Source organism: Lathyrus oleraceus, chromosome 1, assembly GCF_024323335.1.
Source record: "Lathyrus oleraceus cultivar Zhongwan6 chromosome 1, CAAS_Psat_ZW6_1.0, whole genome shotgun sequence".
Lineage (NCBI taxonomy): Eukaryota > Viridiplantae > Streptophyta > Magnoliopsida > Fabales > Fabaceae > Lathyrus > Lathyrus oleraceus.
The window spans coordinates 437,902,865-437,921,996 of record NC_066579.1 but is presented as its reverse complement, the minus strand read 5'-3'; the positions used below and the strand labels follow the sequence as shown (position 1 = coordinate 437,921,996).

At 35.9% G+C, this 19,132-nt stretch overlaps 1 protein-coding gene across 1 annotated transcript; it reads left to right on the top strand.

The window, feature by feature from the left end:
* The first annotated feature begins 247 nt into the window (after window positions 1-247).
* LOC127115884 (olee1-like protein) lies at window positions 248-1,899 on the top strand. Its single transcript, XM_051047307.1, has 2 exons — window positions 248-445; window positions 1,491-1,899. The coding sequence occupies exons 1-2, from the start codon at window positions 289-291 to the stop codon at window positions 1,838-1,840; spliced, it is 507 nt and encodes a 168-aa protein (XP_050903264.1). The 5' UTR covers window positions 248-288; the 3' UTR covers window positions 1,841-1,899.
* Window positions 1,900-19,132: the final 17,233 nt, after the last annotated feature.

The following is a 19,132-nucleotide window of genomic DNA, read 5'->3' as shown; positions in this document are numbered from 1 at the left end:
TTTGTTTCCTATTAAGCTGGTGGTTATGACTAATTATACATCTCACTTTTCTTGCACATACATAAATAGATTTATTAGCTTGATAAAGGAGAGGATAAAACGGGTCAAAACATAAATTTCTACCATCCTCAAACAATAGGAGAAATTAGAGCCTCATATTACAAACCGAACAAATAAACAAAATTAGTTTAATCCATTAATTTTAAGTATAAAATGCAATCTTCTCTTCATTATAAACAGTAGATCTTATTTAGAAACAAATTAATTTTCAAAAAACCCATAAGAACAATGGCAAAGTCTGCAATCATCCTTGTCTCTGCCCTTTGCTTCGTGTCTTTCTTTGGTTCTGCTTATAGCATCAATGATCGCTTCTCCATTGAGGGTTTTGTTTATTGTGACACATGTCGCACCCAATTCATCACCAAATTGACCGAGTTCTTGGAAGGTACATACATTTTTCGATCCTAATTTCTCTACCGTCATATCAACATGCATCATAATGATGCCGTTGTAGAGATCGTTTGCCGCATCACCATGCACGATGCTTATCACCATGCATGTCGCCATGCATCATACTAATGCGGTCTGAGATACTATTAGCCGCATTACCATGCATGATGATGATCACCATGCATCATACTGATGCGGCCGTAGAGATCATTAGCCGCATTATCGTGCATGATGCTGATCACCGTTTATGTCACCATGCATCATACTAATGCACCCGTAGAGATCATTAGCCATATTATGTATTACCATGCATGATGCTGATCACCATGCATGTCACTCTACATCATACTGATGCGGCTATGGGGATCATTAGTCGTATTACCATGCATGATGCTGATCATCATGCATGTCACCATGCATCATACTGATACGGTCGTAGAGATTATTGGCCGCATTACCATGCATGATGCTGATCACCATGCATGTCACTTTACATCATACTGATACGGCTATGGAGATCATTAGCCGTATTACCATGCATGATGTTGATCATCATGCATGTTACCATGCATCATACTGATACGGTCGTAGAGATTATTGGCCGCATTACCATGCGATGCTGATCACCATGCATGTCACTCTACATCATACTGATGCGGCTATGGAAATCATTAGCCGTATTGCCATGCATGATGCTGATCATCATGCATGTCACCATGCATCATACTGATACGACCGTAGAGATTATTGGCCGCATTACCATGCATGATGCTGATCACCATGCATGCATCATACTGATGCGGCCGTAGAGATCATTAGCCGCATTACCATGCATGATGCTGATCACCACGCATGTCACCATGCATGATACTGATGCGACTGTAGAGATCATTAGCCGCGTCACCATATACGATGCTGATGCGATTATATATATAATTAGGTTTAGAATCCAAGTTCATGTATTTCACATGCATGCATACGTTGAAACTAAATATTCATAAAAAATATGAAGTTATTACTTAATACACGTGTGACAATAGGTGCCACCGTACGTGTGGAGTGCAAAGAAGAAAACGGAACAGTGACATTCACTAAAGAAGCAACAACAGATGCAACTGGATCATACAAAATACAGGTAGATGGAGACCATGAAGACGAGGAATGTCAAGTTGTGCTTGTGAAAAGCCCTAGACCAGATTGTGCAGAGGTTGACTCAGAATCTCACTTGGAACAAGCTGCTAAGGTTAGCATCACAAACAACAATGGAATTGTGTCTCCTATTCGTACCACTAGCCCTCTTGGTTTCCTTAAGAAAGAGCGTCTACCTGGTTGTGCTCAAGTCCTCAAGGAACTTGGAATTAATGAAGATGGTACTGAAGATCTTGATTGATTTCAACAACCTGAAACATTATGAAAATTAATTATTTATTAATTTACTAAATATTTTCTTCTATGCCCTTATTAGTTAGGATTTAATAATGAAAGTATATATATGCATGTACCTTTTGGAAGTTTTCTAGATTTGAAAACCCTAAAAGGATATATATATTTTTTTATTTTGTGTGTTTTTTAATTATTTTTTAATATTTTTATACTTTCGCATATTTTTTAATGTATGATTGATTACATTTTATTTTATCCATTTTTATATTTTAAGTAATACTTTGGTGTTTTTTTTAAAATAATTATTATTAAATTGTTATTATTCATTTCCTTGCAATTTCACAATCGAAATGATAATTACTCATAAAGATAATTTGATAATTTTCTTATTCTTAAGCAACATCCTCAAATCATTCATTCTCAACAAGATAAATTAAATCCAAATTCAGCCTGGATCATCTATTTAACAATTTTTGAATTTTTTTTATCTCCAGTTAATTTTGGATAGTTGATATTTTCATTTGATTGATGACACCTGAAATGTGAATGACAATATGGTGCCAATTAAATAAAATGTGGCACGTCATTTAATATAAAATAAGAAAAATGATTTTGTAATTTAAAATAATATAATTAATATTAATCCTATTCTATTTATTCATTTATCATGCCCGAAACATCAGTTTCTCTCTATTTTCCTTCTTCTCATGCATCATCTTCCACCATGCATCCAAATATCATTCTTCTCCCATCATGCATTCTACAACCATAAATCACCTGTTTCTCTCTATTTTCCTTCTTCTCATGCATCATCTTCCACCATGCATCCAAATATCATTCTTCATGCATCCAAATATCATTCTTCTCCCATCTTGCATTCTACAACCATAAATTTGCATCTCCTTGGACTCAGTGTATACTGCATTACTTGTCATTGCGCTCACGCATTAAACCAATATTTTTTTCATCTTTGTTTTCTCTTTGTCTCTTTGTTTCTGTTGAAGGGTAATTCAGTATTTTAGAATTTTTTCTACGTGATATTATTGTTTGTGTATATAAGTAATAGTATGCTTATCCATTAAATATGTAATAGTTGTAAGAGTAGTCTGTGTAGCAGCGTGTGTGTGTGCGCGCAACCATTTACTGTAACCGCTTTAGTAGAGTAGTGGAAGTTTTGTTATTTTCTCTTCTCTCTCTTCTTTCATCTTCATCTATTTCACCTTTTGCACCAACAATTAATATCTAGAACTCCGATTCAGATCCACAAAGAAACACGAGTGAAGGGTAAGGCGTTGTGTGATTGATTTCATTTCTTGAGTTCATGTTGAACTTTTGATTGGAATCGTAACAAAATCGAATTTCTTGATTCTACGGGATTAAGAAACACTAGTGTTTGGTGAGATTGAGTTTTGCACAAGGTTGAAGATGAACATAAACAGTAATCTGAGTACCAAGCTTCCAGTGTTCGATGGCAAGAACTGGAATCGTTGGATGATTCAGATGCGTGTGTTGTTTTGCGCTCAAGATGTTCTTGATCTCGTCAATGAAGGTTGCATTTCGGTTGTTGAAAATGCAACAGATACAGATGCACAGAGAAATGATCAGCGTGATATGAGGAAGAAGGATCAAAAGACGTTATTTTACATCCATCAGTGTGTGAATGTGAACGTGGTTGAGAAAATTGTTGATTCGACGAAGGTGAAGGATGCGTGGGACATACAGGTATAGTGCTACGATAGTGATGTATTAGTGAAGAAGGTAAAGCTTCAGTATCTACGTAAGCAATATGAGAATCCTAACATGAAGAACAATGAGAAGGTATCTGACTATATCTCCAGAGTAATTCTGATAAAAAATGAGATGAAGTCGTGTGGAGCAACTCTCTCTGAAGAAAGTATCATTGAGAAGGTACGTAGATCCCTTACTCCTCAATTTGATTACATAGTTGTAGCAATTGAACATTCTAAGGATCTTAGCACCACGAGGATAGAAGAGTTGCAAAGAAGTCTAGAGGCACAGGAGTTGCATCTGACTGAGAGAAATTCTGAAATGGAGGTAGAGCAACAGGCTTTGAAAGCAACTTCTGGTAAGAAATATCAAAAGCAGTCTTGGTCAGAAGCCAGGAAGAGATATGATGGTGTTCAGAAGTCAGAAACCTCAACTTCTGCAAGAAAAAAGAGTGCTCAGAATGGGAAGGAAAAGTATGACGAGAAGAAAGTTTAGCTCTACTGTTGTAAGAAGTTTGGCCACTTCGTTGCTGATTATTGGTCAAACAAGGAAAGGAAGTTAGAAGAAGCAAACATAGCCAGATGAGATTCTGATGATGAACATGTGTTATTGATGGCTTATGAATTTGATGATGATGAATCTGTGCGATTGATGATTTCTGATTATGAAGGAGACTCTGAATATGAGTCAGAGTCAGAATGTGACTCTAAATTTGAAGTCGAGTCTGATTCTGAATATGAGTCAAAATCAAAAGATGAGTCAAAATTTGAAGGTTATAAAGAAGAGTCAGAATGCGAGGATTCTGAAGATGAGTCAGAGTCAGAAGATGACTCTGAAGAAGAAGCTGACTTTGAAGAAGAAGCTGACTCTGAAGACGACTCTGACTTTGAAGGTGAATCTGATTCTGATCCAGATTCTAATGGTGATTCATAATCTGTTGGAGATCCAGACTCTGGGAATGTTCCAGACTTTGAAGATGGCCATGCCTCTTAAGGTGGTACTTATGAGGTTCTAGCATTTGATACTGTTCCAACATCCGAAGGAGATTCTGAACAAGTTTAGAGGCTAAAAAGAATCAGAAACATTCCAAGGAGATTTGCATAGTTTGACATGTTGCAAGACACTGAAGTGACTTTGAAGGAGAAGTCATTCAATGTGTCATGTTAAGCTTTGTTTGGTAAGCCTGAAGAACATGAGAAAAAGCTCATTTGTTTAGACAATCATAAGAAGAAAAATATAAGTCATTCTAAATATGAAACTATTGATGATATGTCTTATTTTGAATTACAAACCGCTTTTGAAAATCTATATGGTGAAGTTGTAGATGCTTTTAAAAGGTTGGATTCAAATAAAAGAATTTTTTCATACTTAGAAGCCAAAGTTTTAGAAACAGAAAAACAAATGGAAGCTCTTAAGCAATCCATGTTAGATGATTCAAAAGTTGATGTTGAGGAAGATAAATCTTCTTGGTTTGGTTATGAGACTTGTCATATTTGGAAAAAAGAGGTTATAACTCTAAAAGCCAAATTAAACAATGCCTTAGAACCAAGGGTCACCTTCACTACTAACCCTTCAAAATTCAAGATATCTTTAAATGTGTCGTACAAGAAGTACAATTTTGTGGTAAGGGATTATAATATCTAAATTCATTCACATCATCATTTGACTTGTCACTATTGTTGTAAGAAAGGTCATACCATTGCTAACTGCAAATTTAGGAGATTTTTGGTTCCTAAAGGTGTATTTCAATGGTTTCCCAAATGCAACAATATTTCCGTTCACTCTCAAGGACCTAATGAAAATTGGATACCTATCACTCTTGTTTGATCTTGTAGGTTGAATGTCTTGGCTCCATGGAAAGAATTTGGTTTCTTGATAGTGGTTGCTCAAGGCATATGACGAGTGACATTTCCATATTCATTGACTTCACTCTAAAAAAGAAGGGTTTTGTGACCTACTGAGAAAAAAATAAGGGTGCAATACTTGATAAAGGTAGTTTAGGTAATCCATCTTCTATTATTATCTCTTGCGTAATACTTGTAGAAGGTATTAAACATAATCTGCTTAGCATGAGTCAACTATGAGACAAAGGTTATAAAATAAATTTTACAAATACTTGTTGCATACAATGACAAGAAAGATTATTCGTTTAAGCGCTTGAGGCTTAACAACATGTAAATGCTTAACTTGACTGATGTATCATTAACAAGTACTAAGTGTTTAGTAACCATGAGTGAAGGTTTTTGATCTACTCAATAAAGTTGTCTCAAAATATCTAGTTATCGATCTATCGAAAATTATATTTTCAAAAGACAACCTATGTGATGCAGACCAAATGGGAAAGCAAACAAGGCTCTATATTAAATCCAAAAATATTGTTTCAACTTCTATACCTCCCGAGCTTCTCCATATGGATCTTTTTGGTCCTTCTAGGACAATATAATAGACGATTACTCTAGATTTTTTTGGACTATATTTTTGCATAGTAAAGATGAGACTTTTTTAGCTTTCACATATTTTGCAAAGTTATTCCAAAATAAATTAAGTTCAAACATAGTTTCTATTCGAAGCGATCATGGAGGTGAATTTGAAAACCACCTATTTGAACATTATTATGATAAACATGGTATTGAACATAATTTTTCTGCTCCAATAACTCCACAACAAAATGGTGTTATAGAGCGTAAAAACAAAATTTTAGAAGAGTTGGCAAGAACTATGATCAATGAGAGTAGTCTACCAAAATACTTTGGGCCGATGCTATTAGAACACCGTGTTATATTTTAAATAGGATAATTATTCATCCTATTTTGAACAGGAAACCTTATGAACTTTTAAAAGGTAGAAAGCCAAATTTATCACATATTCATGTCTTCAGATGCAAATGTTTTATCTTAAATGATGGTAAGGATAACCTTGGGAAGTTTGATGCAAAAGCTGATGAATGTATCTTTCTCGGATACTCTCATTCAAACAAAGCTTATAGAGTGTAGAATAAAAGATTACTTACTGTTGAAGAGTCCTTTCATGCTAATTTTTATTAATCTTATCCTAGAAATGTTGGTAAATGTATTTCTTTTCATGATGCAGGTGTATCTTCTGAAGACATGCTCAAAGACGCCAGAAAAGGAATTGATCATCCTGACGCGGTAAAACCTGAGAAGGAGGAGGATAACAAAGCTAAAAAGAATAAGGATGAAAGCATAACTAAAGTGGACGATCTTCCTTTGGCTTGGAGGTCCTCCAAATATGACCCAATTGAAAATATTCTTGGAGACATCACCAAAGGCGTGACAACACACTATAAGCTAAGTAATTTATGTTATCACTTTGCTTTTGTTTCACAAGTTGAACCTAAAAACACACAAGATGCATTGATTGATGAGCATTGGCTAATGATAGTCCCACCTCCGCAAGATCGTCAAACCATTGGCACTAAGTTGGTTTCTAGAAATAAACTAGACGAAAACAATGTGCTAACTAGGAACAAGGCCCGGCTAGTGGCTCAAGGATATAACCAAGAGGAGGGAAATATTATGAGGAAAATTATGCTCTGATTTCTCGCCTCAAGGCTATACGCCTTTTACTAGCATATGCATGTTCTAAAGACTTCAAATTATTTCAAATGGACATGAAAAAAGCTTTCCTTAATGGATATATAAATGAGAAAGTGTATTTTCACAACCTCCCGATTTTGAAAATCATGAGTATCCAAATCATGTTTTAAAACTAAAATGAGCTTTGTATGGTCTCAAATAAGCTCCTAGGGCTTGGTATGAGAGACTTAGTAAGTTCTTACTTGATCAAGGATACTCTAGAGAGAAGGTAGATACAACACTTTTCATTAAGCATCAAAGAAAATGTTCTCTTCTAGTCAAATTTATGACATTATGTTTGGTTCTACTAACATGCAACTGGTCGAAGAGTTTTCTAAGCTTATGCAGGGAGAATTTGAGATGAGTCTAATAAGGGAGTTGAATTACTTTCTTGGACTTCAAATCAAGTATCTAAAAGAAGGGACATTTGTGTGTCAAACTAAGCATTACCAATAGTTGCTTAAACGCTTAGGAATGCAAGATGAAAAGTCAATTGACATGCCAATGCCTATAAACGAAAACTTGGAAAGAGTTGAAAAGGTAAGGATGTTTACATCAAAAGGTATAGATGTATGATTGGATCACTCTTATATCTTACTGCATCTATGCCTGATATTATTTTTAGTGTATGTATGTATGCTCGATATCAATCCGCTTCTAAGGAATCACATTTAAAAGTTGTAATGTGCATCCTTAGATATCTTCATGGTACTTCTAAGTATGGGCTTTGGTTTTCCAAGGGTAGAGATTGTAGTTTGGTTGGTTGCTTCGATTCCGATTTTTCCAGTTGCAAATTAGATAGAAAGAGTACTAGTGGAACTTACCACACCCTTTCAAACTCCTTATTTAGTTGGCATAGTAAGAAGTAAGTCACTATGGATTTGTCAACTGCATAGGGGGAATACGTCGCAACCGATAATTTTTATGCTCAAATTTTATGGCTCAAACAACAATACTTGACTTCGATATTAAAATTCAGCGTATTCCAATAATGTGCGATAACAATAGTGCAATTAGTCTAACAAAAAATCTAGTGCTACATTCTCGTACTAAACATTTTGAGATACATCAACATTTCCTACAAGGCCATGTTGAAAAAGGCGATGCCGTGTTTGAGCATGTTGATAGTAAAAATCAACGTCCCGATATTTTTACAAAACCTCTTGCGACTGAGATATTTTTCAATATTCATCGGGAATTGGACATTCTCGATATCTCAAATATTTCCTAATATATATTGTTGCATGCACTCTTTATATTTTCTTTTAACCTTCTTTTGAAAGTTTTGGTTCATTTGAGTGCATCCTTTGTCTATCATCTTATGATATAATACCATTCTCAAACTATCTCTTGGTACTTAAGTTCTTTATGTAATATGTTTGCATATCTTTGACTCATTCATTTGATTGCATGTTTATGATCCATGATTGTGAAATATATTTTGATGTATGATAAAATTTCATGGTTGTTCACTTCCAAAAAGTTCATTGAGTAACCCTTGAGTATTTTTAACTTATCTGTTTATAGTAACATCATATCATTAGCTCCTTACATTTGAATTATGTTAATGATATTTGTGTTTGAACATGTTTTTTTTAATGAAAATTTTTAGTTTTTGCATAAATTCTACTAAGTCCGCAATGAATGCCTTGACTAAGTTCATCTTAGGTCTAGAAAATGTTTTCTTTTTCAACAATTTTATTTTGTACAGGTTGTATTGATACTAAGGATTTTAGACTCAATACATTTATGATTTGTATTGACTCCAATATCGGATGAGTCGTTACACTCGTTGCTTTGTATTTATTTTGGGTTGCTGAAGTCAACTCCAAGGCCCATGGGTAATCCTATTAACATCCAAAATTCAATTTTCCTCTCTCTTTCCATGCGCCAACCTTATTTTCTACTCTTAAACACTCATTCTCTTATTTTTGCAACCTCTCTTTTTTTCCCAAGCCAACCTAGGTCAAATTTCCCTTTTTGAGAAAATCTTTATAAGATATTTTCTCTCCTATTTTCAAAAATAAATCATCTTCATCTATAATTTTCTACTTTGTGTCATTAGGAATTGATTTTCTTAAGTTGGGTAGTTTAGGTTATTCAAATCTCACTTCAAATCAAGCCTTTTTCATTCATACTTTTTCTCAAACACTTGGTGTGCATCTCTTCAAATCCAAAAATCATGCCTCCCAAAATGAAGAAAGGCAAAACTGTTGCAGGCACTTCATCCTTAACACATGTCAGTGATTTATCTCTTTTACCCCCCTCTTGTCTTGAAGACTTTAAGAAATCTTTCTGACATAGACCTTTTATGAAGTAACATGTTTATGATCACGTTGTTGCCAACACATTACCCATTAATGAGATCGTTGAGCTTATGGAACATCAAGAGATTAACAATCTCTTGAAGGTTTCCATTGACTATAATGGAGACTTAATACGAGTCTTTTATGCTGGGCTAGAATCAAGGATAGGATATAAATTTCTGTTTGAGATGGGAAAACACACCTACCATGTCACGGATGACACGTGGAGGGAAGTTTTTGGTATTTCTATACTCTCTTGGCATGTCACTTTATCTGATCATTCTTATCATTCTAACTTTGATTTGAAAATTTACCTCAATTTGTGTCTAAAAGCTCCACGGCCAGATTACGCCATGGATATCGTGTCAATAGGCTTCTTGAAGAGAATTTCTCGTATCCTTCATCGGATTGTAACTCAGGTGTTGCGCCAAAGGAAATGAGGCCATTCTCGTCTTGACATAGCTGAGGTATATCTTATGTATCTTCTTCAAAGTAAAATGTTTATAAGTTGGTCAAACTACTTTATGGCGCAAATGTTTGTTGTTAGGGAATGTAACCGAGGATCATTCTTATGATATGCTTCCATGATTTCAAAGTTTCTTCAACACTTTAGTATTAGTGTGCGAAACCTTCAGAACATGTCTCCTGGTCAAGCTCAAGAATTCAACACGAGCACAATGAAACACATGGGATATCATTGGGATGATGATCTCAAGGTTTACTACTACAAGATGAAAGGATCAAGTAAGATTATTTATAACTTTGATGACCCAACTGAGTTGGTATTGATAAACAATAGGTAGAAGAAAAAGCTCCCAATGTAGATGTAGACATGGTTGACACTCATCTTGATGATGATAATGTATGACAAGGTGGTGCAACTAAATATGAAGACTCACAAGGATGAGCTTAGTGCCAGTATAACTCATGGACTCAACATGGCATTACTTACAGAAACCCCTTTGGTATTGGCTCAATTGGTGATGAATCATCCATTCTTACCTTGCTCGAGAACATGCATGTTAAGCAACGCGAATGCCATGAAGAAGAGTCACGTAGGAATGACGAGTTTGAGGTTGCTCAAGCATAGCGTTTTAGAGAAGTTCATAAACATATTACATCCCATGACAATAATTTCAACAGCTTTGCCTCGTATGCTACAGAGAAATTCAATGAGATTCCTCAAAACATGGCTTCCAACCATGCGACAACTCATGCTGGCATTCGTGATATGATTCGTGATAAAGATATTCGACATTATCTTTCATTTTACCAGGAGATGTGTGATTTATGGGATTCCGAATATGGAGTTAATGGTGCAACATGGTTCTGGGGTAGAGGTCGAGGTAGAGGTCAAGGTTGTGGTCGTGGTCATTAGTTAGGCTTCCTTGTGGACAATATTCTCTATGCATGCATTTATATTTTGACGTCTTTATGCTTGTTTTGTTATTCTATTGTAACCTTCTAACAATTATGTTATGAATTTCATCTATTTTTGTCTGTTTGGTTGAGTATTTATGTATATTCTTTGGTTCACTTAGATGTAATTATGTGTGAGTGCACATTTTTGTTGGACCTTTTACTCTTTGCAACGTCTGAGTGATTTATATGTTGTTATGTATTTTCAACGATACGTATTACATTTTTCATCTTTGTCTCTTTTTGATGTCATTAAAGGGGGAGAAGTACAAGGTTTTATGATATACATATTCAGGGGGAGCTTCGATTTGATAAAGACACCAAGTGCTTCGTAAGTTTTGCCATCATAAAAAATGGGGAGTATGTGAGTGCACTATTCTCCTTAGATATGTTTTGAATGATGTCAAAATTAGGTCACTTAGTACTTTGTGTATATTGGATCTTACGGTCTATGTCTAGATGTGCATCATCATAATAGAACATGTAAAATATTATTAAATAGGCCATTGCAAGTTAAAATTATGATTTTTCATGAAAAATGAGTCAATGGGTCGATACAAATGGCTATGCATCAATACATACTGAATGCGTTTTTAAAATAAATGATTCTGACCTTAATGTATTGACAGTTTCCACTGGTGGATTTTCTCTCAATTCTATCTCCAGCATAATCAGCATCACATAATCCAACTAGCTTATAATCTAGGGATTTTCATAAAGAAGTCCTAGATTTGTTGTTCCTTTCAGATACCTAAATATTCTCTTAACAACGGTTAAGTGAGCCTCTCTAGGACCTGATTAAAATCTTGCACACAGATAAACACTGAACAATATATTAGGCCTAGAAGTTGTAAGGTAAAGTAAGGAATCGATCATACCTCTATACAACTTCTGATCCCTCTTGGTGATACTTTCCCCTTTGTTCAGATAGCATGTTGAATGCATAGGAGTTGATATAATCTTACAGTCTTCAAGATTAAAATTCTTCAGAAGCTCCTTTGTGTACTAGGACTGATGAACATGAGTTCCATTTTTTACTTTGGTTGATTTTAATTCCTAGGAAGAACTTCAATTCTCCCATCATGCTTATCTCAAACTTAGCCTGCATAGTCTCAGAAATTTCTTTGCAAATAGAGGCATTAGTAGAACCAAAATGTATTCATGAATATAAACTTGTTCAATTAAGATTTCCTTTCAGAGTTTTTCTGAACAGTGTAGTGTCAACCATACCTTTATGAAAACCATTTTTAATAAGAAATTGCTCAGTCTCTCATACCAAGTTCTTGGGGCTTGTTAGAGTCCATAAAAGAATTTCTTGTGTTTAAAAACAAAATATGGGTGGACTAAGTCCTCAAACCCAGGGGGTGTTTGACATAGATCTCTTCATAAACGAATCCATTTAAGAAAGCATTGTTGACATCCATTTAATATAAAACAATATCATGATTAATAACATAAGAGATAAGAAGTCTGATTGCCTCTAACCTTGCAACAAGTGCGAAGGTTTCATATAAATTTATACCTTCTAGATGATTGTAGCCATGAGATACAAGTCTAGCCTTATTTCTTACCATCTCTCCTTGCTCATTCAGTTTGTTTCTGAACACCCATTTTGTTCCAATAATATTCTTCTGACTTATTCTAAGGACCAGATCCCAAACATCATTCCTCTGGAACAGGTTCAATTTTTCTCGCATAACTATAATCCATCCACCATCTGATAAAGCTTCATAAAAAGAAGTTGGCTCTATCAAGGAAATAAATCCTAGCATAGAGTTATCATCTCTGAATGTTGATCTAGTTCTTAAGGGATCACCTTTATTTCAAATGATTAGCTCTTATGGATGAAAAACTTTATACTTGAAAGACTTCTTGGGTTAACTTGAAACTTCTGAACCGTTTTTGACTTCTTCATAATATAAAACGTTTGGGTGAGCTTTAGAAGTGGGGTCAGCTTCTGGTTGAACAACTTTTGAGCTCCTAATTTCTGATGGTCCAGCCTCTAGATGACCTTCAGAAACCTGAATATCTACAAAACTTTAAACAAGCTCTAACATATGATAGTCAGGCTCTTTGTCATTAAACTTGATATGTATAAACTCTTAAACCATTATGGTTTCAGAGTTATACACCCTGTAGGCTTTAGAGCATTCAGAGTATCCTAAAAAGACACCCTTTTGAGCTTTAACATCAAATTTCTTTAGATAGACTCTATTGTTCATAATGTAACATGTACAACCAAACTGATGAAAATAATACATTCTTGTCTTTCTCCCTTTAAATAATTCATATGATTTTTTGTTCAGAATTGGTCTGATATAGATCATGTTCTGAACATAACAGGATGTATTAATAGCTTCTGCCCACAATTATTTTGGAAGGTGATTTTCATGGATCATGGTTCTAGCCATATATTGTAAGGACATGTTTTTTATTTCTACAACTCCATTTTTGTTAAGGAGTTATAAGAGAAGAGAACTCATGGATAATTCCATGCTTTTCACAAAAAAACTCAAATGGCTCATTTTCAAACTCACCACCATGATCACTTCTAACTTTTAAAATCTTTGATTCCTTTTCAGATTGAACTTGCGTGCAGAAGATGCTAAATACCTCATATGATTCATCTTTAGTTCTAAAGAACTTAATTCGAGTCCATCTTCTATAGTCATCAACAATGACTAATCCATATTTCTTCCCATTGATTGAAGTAGTGCCAACAGGAAAACTACCTTCTGACCAGTCAATTCAAAAAGATTAATTTTATAAACATTTCCCTTTCTCTTACCTCTGAATAAAATGGATTTGTCAGATTAATTGATAACTGAACGTAAGTTCTTATTAAACAAGACTTCATAACCACAGTCAAAAAATTGACTAATGCTCAGTAGGTTATGTTTGAGTCTACTTACTAACCAAACATTATTAACAAATATTAAGGAATTACCAATAATACACATACCAATGATCTTCCCTTTCTGCCCTCCTCCAAACCCCACACTTCCTTCCTCTTTCAGAGTCAGGGTTTGGAACATATATTTTTCTCCCTTCATATGTCATGAGCATCCTCTGTCCAGGTACCATGATTGATTCCTTGTTTCTCCCTTTAGGCATATTTGCTGCAAACATAATTTAATACTTAGATACTGTCATACCCCAAAATTTGCCCGTTAATGTTACAAGGCATTTTTTAAGGCACTCCAACTTATTTTCCAAGGCATTGACCTTAAAGGAACCAAGACCCAGCTCACAGATGGCCAAATCCAGAAAATGGCCCAAACTGGCATGCTCGCTAGGCGAGCAACTCCTTCGCCTAGCGAACTCTTCGCTATGCCACTCGCCTAGCGAAGCTTGCGAATACCAGAAAATTCTGGGCTTCATTCTGAGCCCATTAGGTCACAAAAACTATTATAAATACCAAGGACCTCATTCAGAAAAAAAGGAAAAAGGGGGAGATAGAGAGAAGGCACAGCAAACCCTGGAGGCTAACCCAGAGAATTCAGAGCAACCCTAAAGGAAACCCTGAAGGAAACTCATCTGCACCAAGGTTATCTCCGCCCAACTCAATCCGGCGCCAACCCTAAGAGAGACTTGCCAATTCAAGGTTGCAATTCAGTTGCAAACAGGTTTGCATTACTATTACCGCTTTATGTTCTTAACTTGCATGTGGCATTATGATTGAATCTATAGAAATATCTTAAGTTTTTGCATGTGAATTTAAGTATGTATGAATGTCTTGAACGTTTAACCATGTAATTTCTATTATGGATGCCATAGGGTTTGGAGCTTTCTGGAATTGTACTGTTATTAAAACCAGAACCCGCAGCCGCTCGCTAGCACATCGCTAAGCGAGCATTCGCTAAGCCGTCGCTAGGCGAGGCAGGAGCGAACGTGACAGTCGCTGATTTTTTCGTTCTGATTTTTGCTTATCTGACATGTTTTATTGTAATCATACATTATTCACCTAACACTATTTCTGTTATGATGCCTTTTGTTGGGTGCAACTCTTGACCGCACCCTGATTTGGTATTCTGACCTGTTTGCTCAATTTTGTAAGGGTTCATATGCTCCCGGAAAAGGTAGCTTGCTAGGTATTCCACTTTATTTGTGGGATACCCTTGTGGAGATTCATCCTAATTACTTAATTGATTTTTAATGTGGAGATTCATCCTAATTACCTAATTGATTATAATATGGAGATTCATCCTAATTACCTAAGTGATTATAAAATATTGCCTTTGAATATGTGATCTTGGACCTCTCTTTGTTGCCTTACGGTATTACGGTATTATGGTCATGTCCCGCGAATGTGGGGATACACTTAGCAAAGACCCTTCGGTTAAATCATCATGTCCCTATAAAATAAATCATAGTCCCTCGGATGTTGCCTGCGAATATATGATTTTGTCCCTCGATGACCCGTCGTTGTAGCCTACGGTTAATGATGATCGTCCCTTCGAATGCTAAGGTATCCTTACAAATATTGCCTTCCATGACCAATCGATGACCCTACGATGACTCTTTTACATCCAAAGGATAAAACTACTTACTTCTCAATAGTAAGGACAGTTTTACCCTCATAAGGATAGGAAATGCCCATAAAGACCTTGGGTAGGTATAACTCTTAATTGTTGACTCACAACCTAAAACGTTTTTCATACATCACACTTTGTAAAACAAATACTAGAAAATCACCACTTGGTATACATTCGTACTAGAATCATTGCCAAGTTATATTTTTCTAAACCGCTTTCAAAATTAAACAAGATAAATACTTTGTATACATTCGTACAAGAATCATTACAAAGTTAAACTCTCTTTTCAAAACATTTTCTAAGCAGTTCACAAACACTTTTTCAGACAAGAAAAATAACATAAGTGATCAAGCAATTAAGAGCCCATGGATAACCATGGATACAAAGGATGCTAACACCTTCCCTTTGTATAATGTACCTCCCGAACCCAAAATCTAATTAAGGTCTTTCCTGTTCTTTTCCACCTTTCCTTATGGGATAAAACAAAAGTCGGTGGCGACTCTTGCTAACCGCGACATTTGCTTTCCAAAGCAAAAACACACCAAAAGTCAGTTCACCGTATGACAGAACTGACGACTCTGCTGGGGAGCGTCTAAAAGAGAGGTTACCTTAAAAACAAGATCACTTATTTAAATTGTCTGATTTACTTTTAAGGGATTGCTTGGGTATTTCATGCTTAAGTGAAAGATCCTACACCCGGATCTAGTGTACCTTAGGTAAGTAGCAAAAGATCATCGCGACTATCCGGCGTATACTGGAATGGTCAAAATGATGGCTACGGTTAATGTGACACTTTGGATGTCCTGATGTTCCTCATGTTTACTTGAGGAAAAATTTGGCTTCCGCGTGGTGTCATCAAAGCATTAACCAGACCTTTAGAACCCTAATTGACTTATCCTAGCCATTAGAAAGTAGTGAGATAACTGACTTCGGTTCCGACTGGGGTTGGTTGAGACTCGATACTACACTCTTTGAGATTGGACTTTAGGGAAGCTTTGGTCAACCACTTGGCGTTGCACTGAAGTGGACTTAAAGGAAGGTCAATAATTTGAGATTCTTCTAGAACCCGGTTACTATTCTAGGACAGGTTGACCCAACTGTAGCGGTGTATTCGTTACTATATGATCTATCAATTAAATCATAAGCAAAGTATACAATGAACATAGAGTCGCCACCGCACTTTTATTTATCCTAAGGACTGGCTAAAAAGCGAACAAAAGCCTAAGAAGTTTTACACGTAGAAAACTAATAAAAAGATCAGAGAGTCTGGGTAAGGGGTAAATTACGCAATGGGAAGGTGTTAGGCACCCATCACGTCCTAGGTACTCCTAGGGAGCCCTTTTCACACTTTGTTGTTTGAAAATTATTATTTGTCATGACATAAGTATTGTGCAAACATGATTGGGATGATGAGGAAAGAATGTACAAGTTAATTATTTTTGTGTTCGAACGGATGAACCCGTTGCCTACGTACCTTCCATCAAAGGTAAGGATCAAAACGCCGTAGTTCGGCTAAAAACTTCCAAAAGTTAGTGGATTCAATTTTAAAACACAAGCTCAAAGGTCTTACGTTACCCACGGGAGAAAACTCAACCTTATATAACAACTAGTCCACCATGTGAGAAAAGCTTCAACTTGCCAGAGAGGGGTTAACCCTATAATAGGCAAGGAAGACTTACAATTCATCTACTAAGGACAAATAGGTGAGATTAATATCAACCAACTAGGGTAAATCAAACCTATAGCTAATGTATGAAGACTTAACAAACATGGACAAAGCCACAAAATCACTTGAATGGGTGAAGTTATTTGGATTATTTACAAAAAGGTCAAAGTATGATTAAAGTCAATTCAGAATGAAGTATTTACAAAAATGAAGTTTGGAAAAATCATGGACTTAAGGTCCAAGTTTCTAATTTGGAAAGAGGTGAGAATGTTTGCACAACACTTATTTCAAGTTTTAAAAGTATGTGTGAAAAGGTTTAAGACACAATGGGATGAATGGATAATGGAAGAGTGAATGTAAAACCTCTTAGGAGGGTCCACCTCTTGAAATCATATAGAAGATGATTCAAGCGGGTCCTTAGGAATAGGCAATGAGCAATGATATGAACATGGTAACAGATGAAAGTAAATAAAAGCGGATACTGGATGCCACTCAATGGTCTTATACCTGTCTCCTAGAACAAGTAAGGATATCAGAAGCCACTCTATGGACTTACACTAATCTCCATCAAAATAAAACAAAAAAACAAAACAGGGAAGTCAACTGCCAATCCATCTGGACTTATGTTAACCTCCACAGTATGATCATAGGAAAACAAATGCCACATCACAGGGACTTACAATGAATCCTCACATACAACAACAATGCTCTAACAAAGAGCACAGAAGATATGAGTGACCAGTGAGGTCTTACACTCTATCTCTTCCATGTCATGGGAACAGATGCCAACTCACAGGGACTTATAACTGGTTCCTCAATGGGAAAACATCGATGTCACAAGGACAAAAGAAATGATCATGCACTAATGGCAAACAAAGATGATAAATGCACAACGGCGATCAATGATAGTAAATGCACAATGGCAATCAAGTAATCATGTATAAATGAATCAAGTAATCAATCACATAAATTCAAGTAGCACACGCTATAACCATTCAATGAGGCTCAAGCAAAAGGGTTTGACTATGAAAGTCCACTGTAAGAGGTACGTGTCGCTCTTAACCTTGCCATTGAGAGGCTAAGGTGAAGCAGATGAAAGGATATGAGGGGTGTGCCTCATTGCTTCTATCTCAGGTCCGAGAGAGCATGTAAATATAAGAATGTGGGGGAGTTCAGAAAGATGGAACTCTTTCCCCGATTAGACTCGATAGATCTTGGGTTTGGATCTCAATGCTACAACCATGTAATGGGAGCAAGGAGAAGACACACGGAATAGTGGGAGATAGGCTACTTATCTCTTTGATCCACCAATTGCCTCGAATGAGGACTTTTCCTGCTTGGGACAAATATAAACATACACAAGCATTGCCTCTTAAGGAGGACTTCAGACAGTTTGCCCGGCCAAATAACGGGCCGGGTCTCCAGACTACATGAAGAGGAAGGTGCAATACCTCAATGCTAATTGCTTATAAGCAAAGCAATGCAAGTTCTTAAGAGAACTGAGCAACTAAGGGTACCTGGAATCAGTCAAACAGAATCAGCATCCCAACATAAACAAAACAATAACATAGGAATCAACCAATGTACAATCAAACAATAATGTGCGACATGTGCATAGCACAAAGGTCAAGTGAACCAAGCCCTACAAAACAAACAATTGGTCAAATGATTTCAACTCAATTATGCATCAACCTCCTTAAGGCATTAGCTTTTTAACCTGAAAAGTCAAAGTCAAGCTCAAACATAAGTAACAAGACCACTAGGCCAAGCCTAGGGTCCAAAGGATGGAAAAATCCTAAAACAGCAAGTAAATCATAATCAAAACCAAGATATTTCAATTACAAAGGGATCCCAATTGGTCCCACATCCAAACTATGCCCCTATTTCAATTTATGCATCATGTAAGGCAAAGGAAGCAAATGTAAATCACATATGAGCAACCAGCAAGATCACATCACAAAAAATACCAAAACAGCATGGAAAATTCCACAAAAATTATATCCTAAACAGAGGACATTCAACAAGCTACATGTCAATTTTCAAGCAATT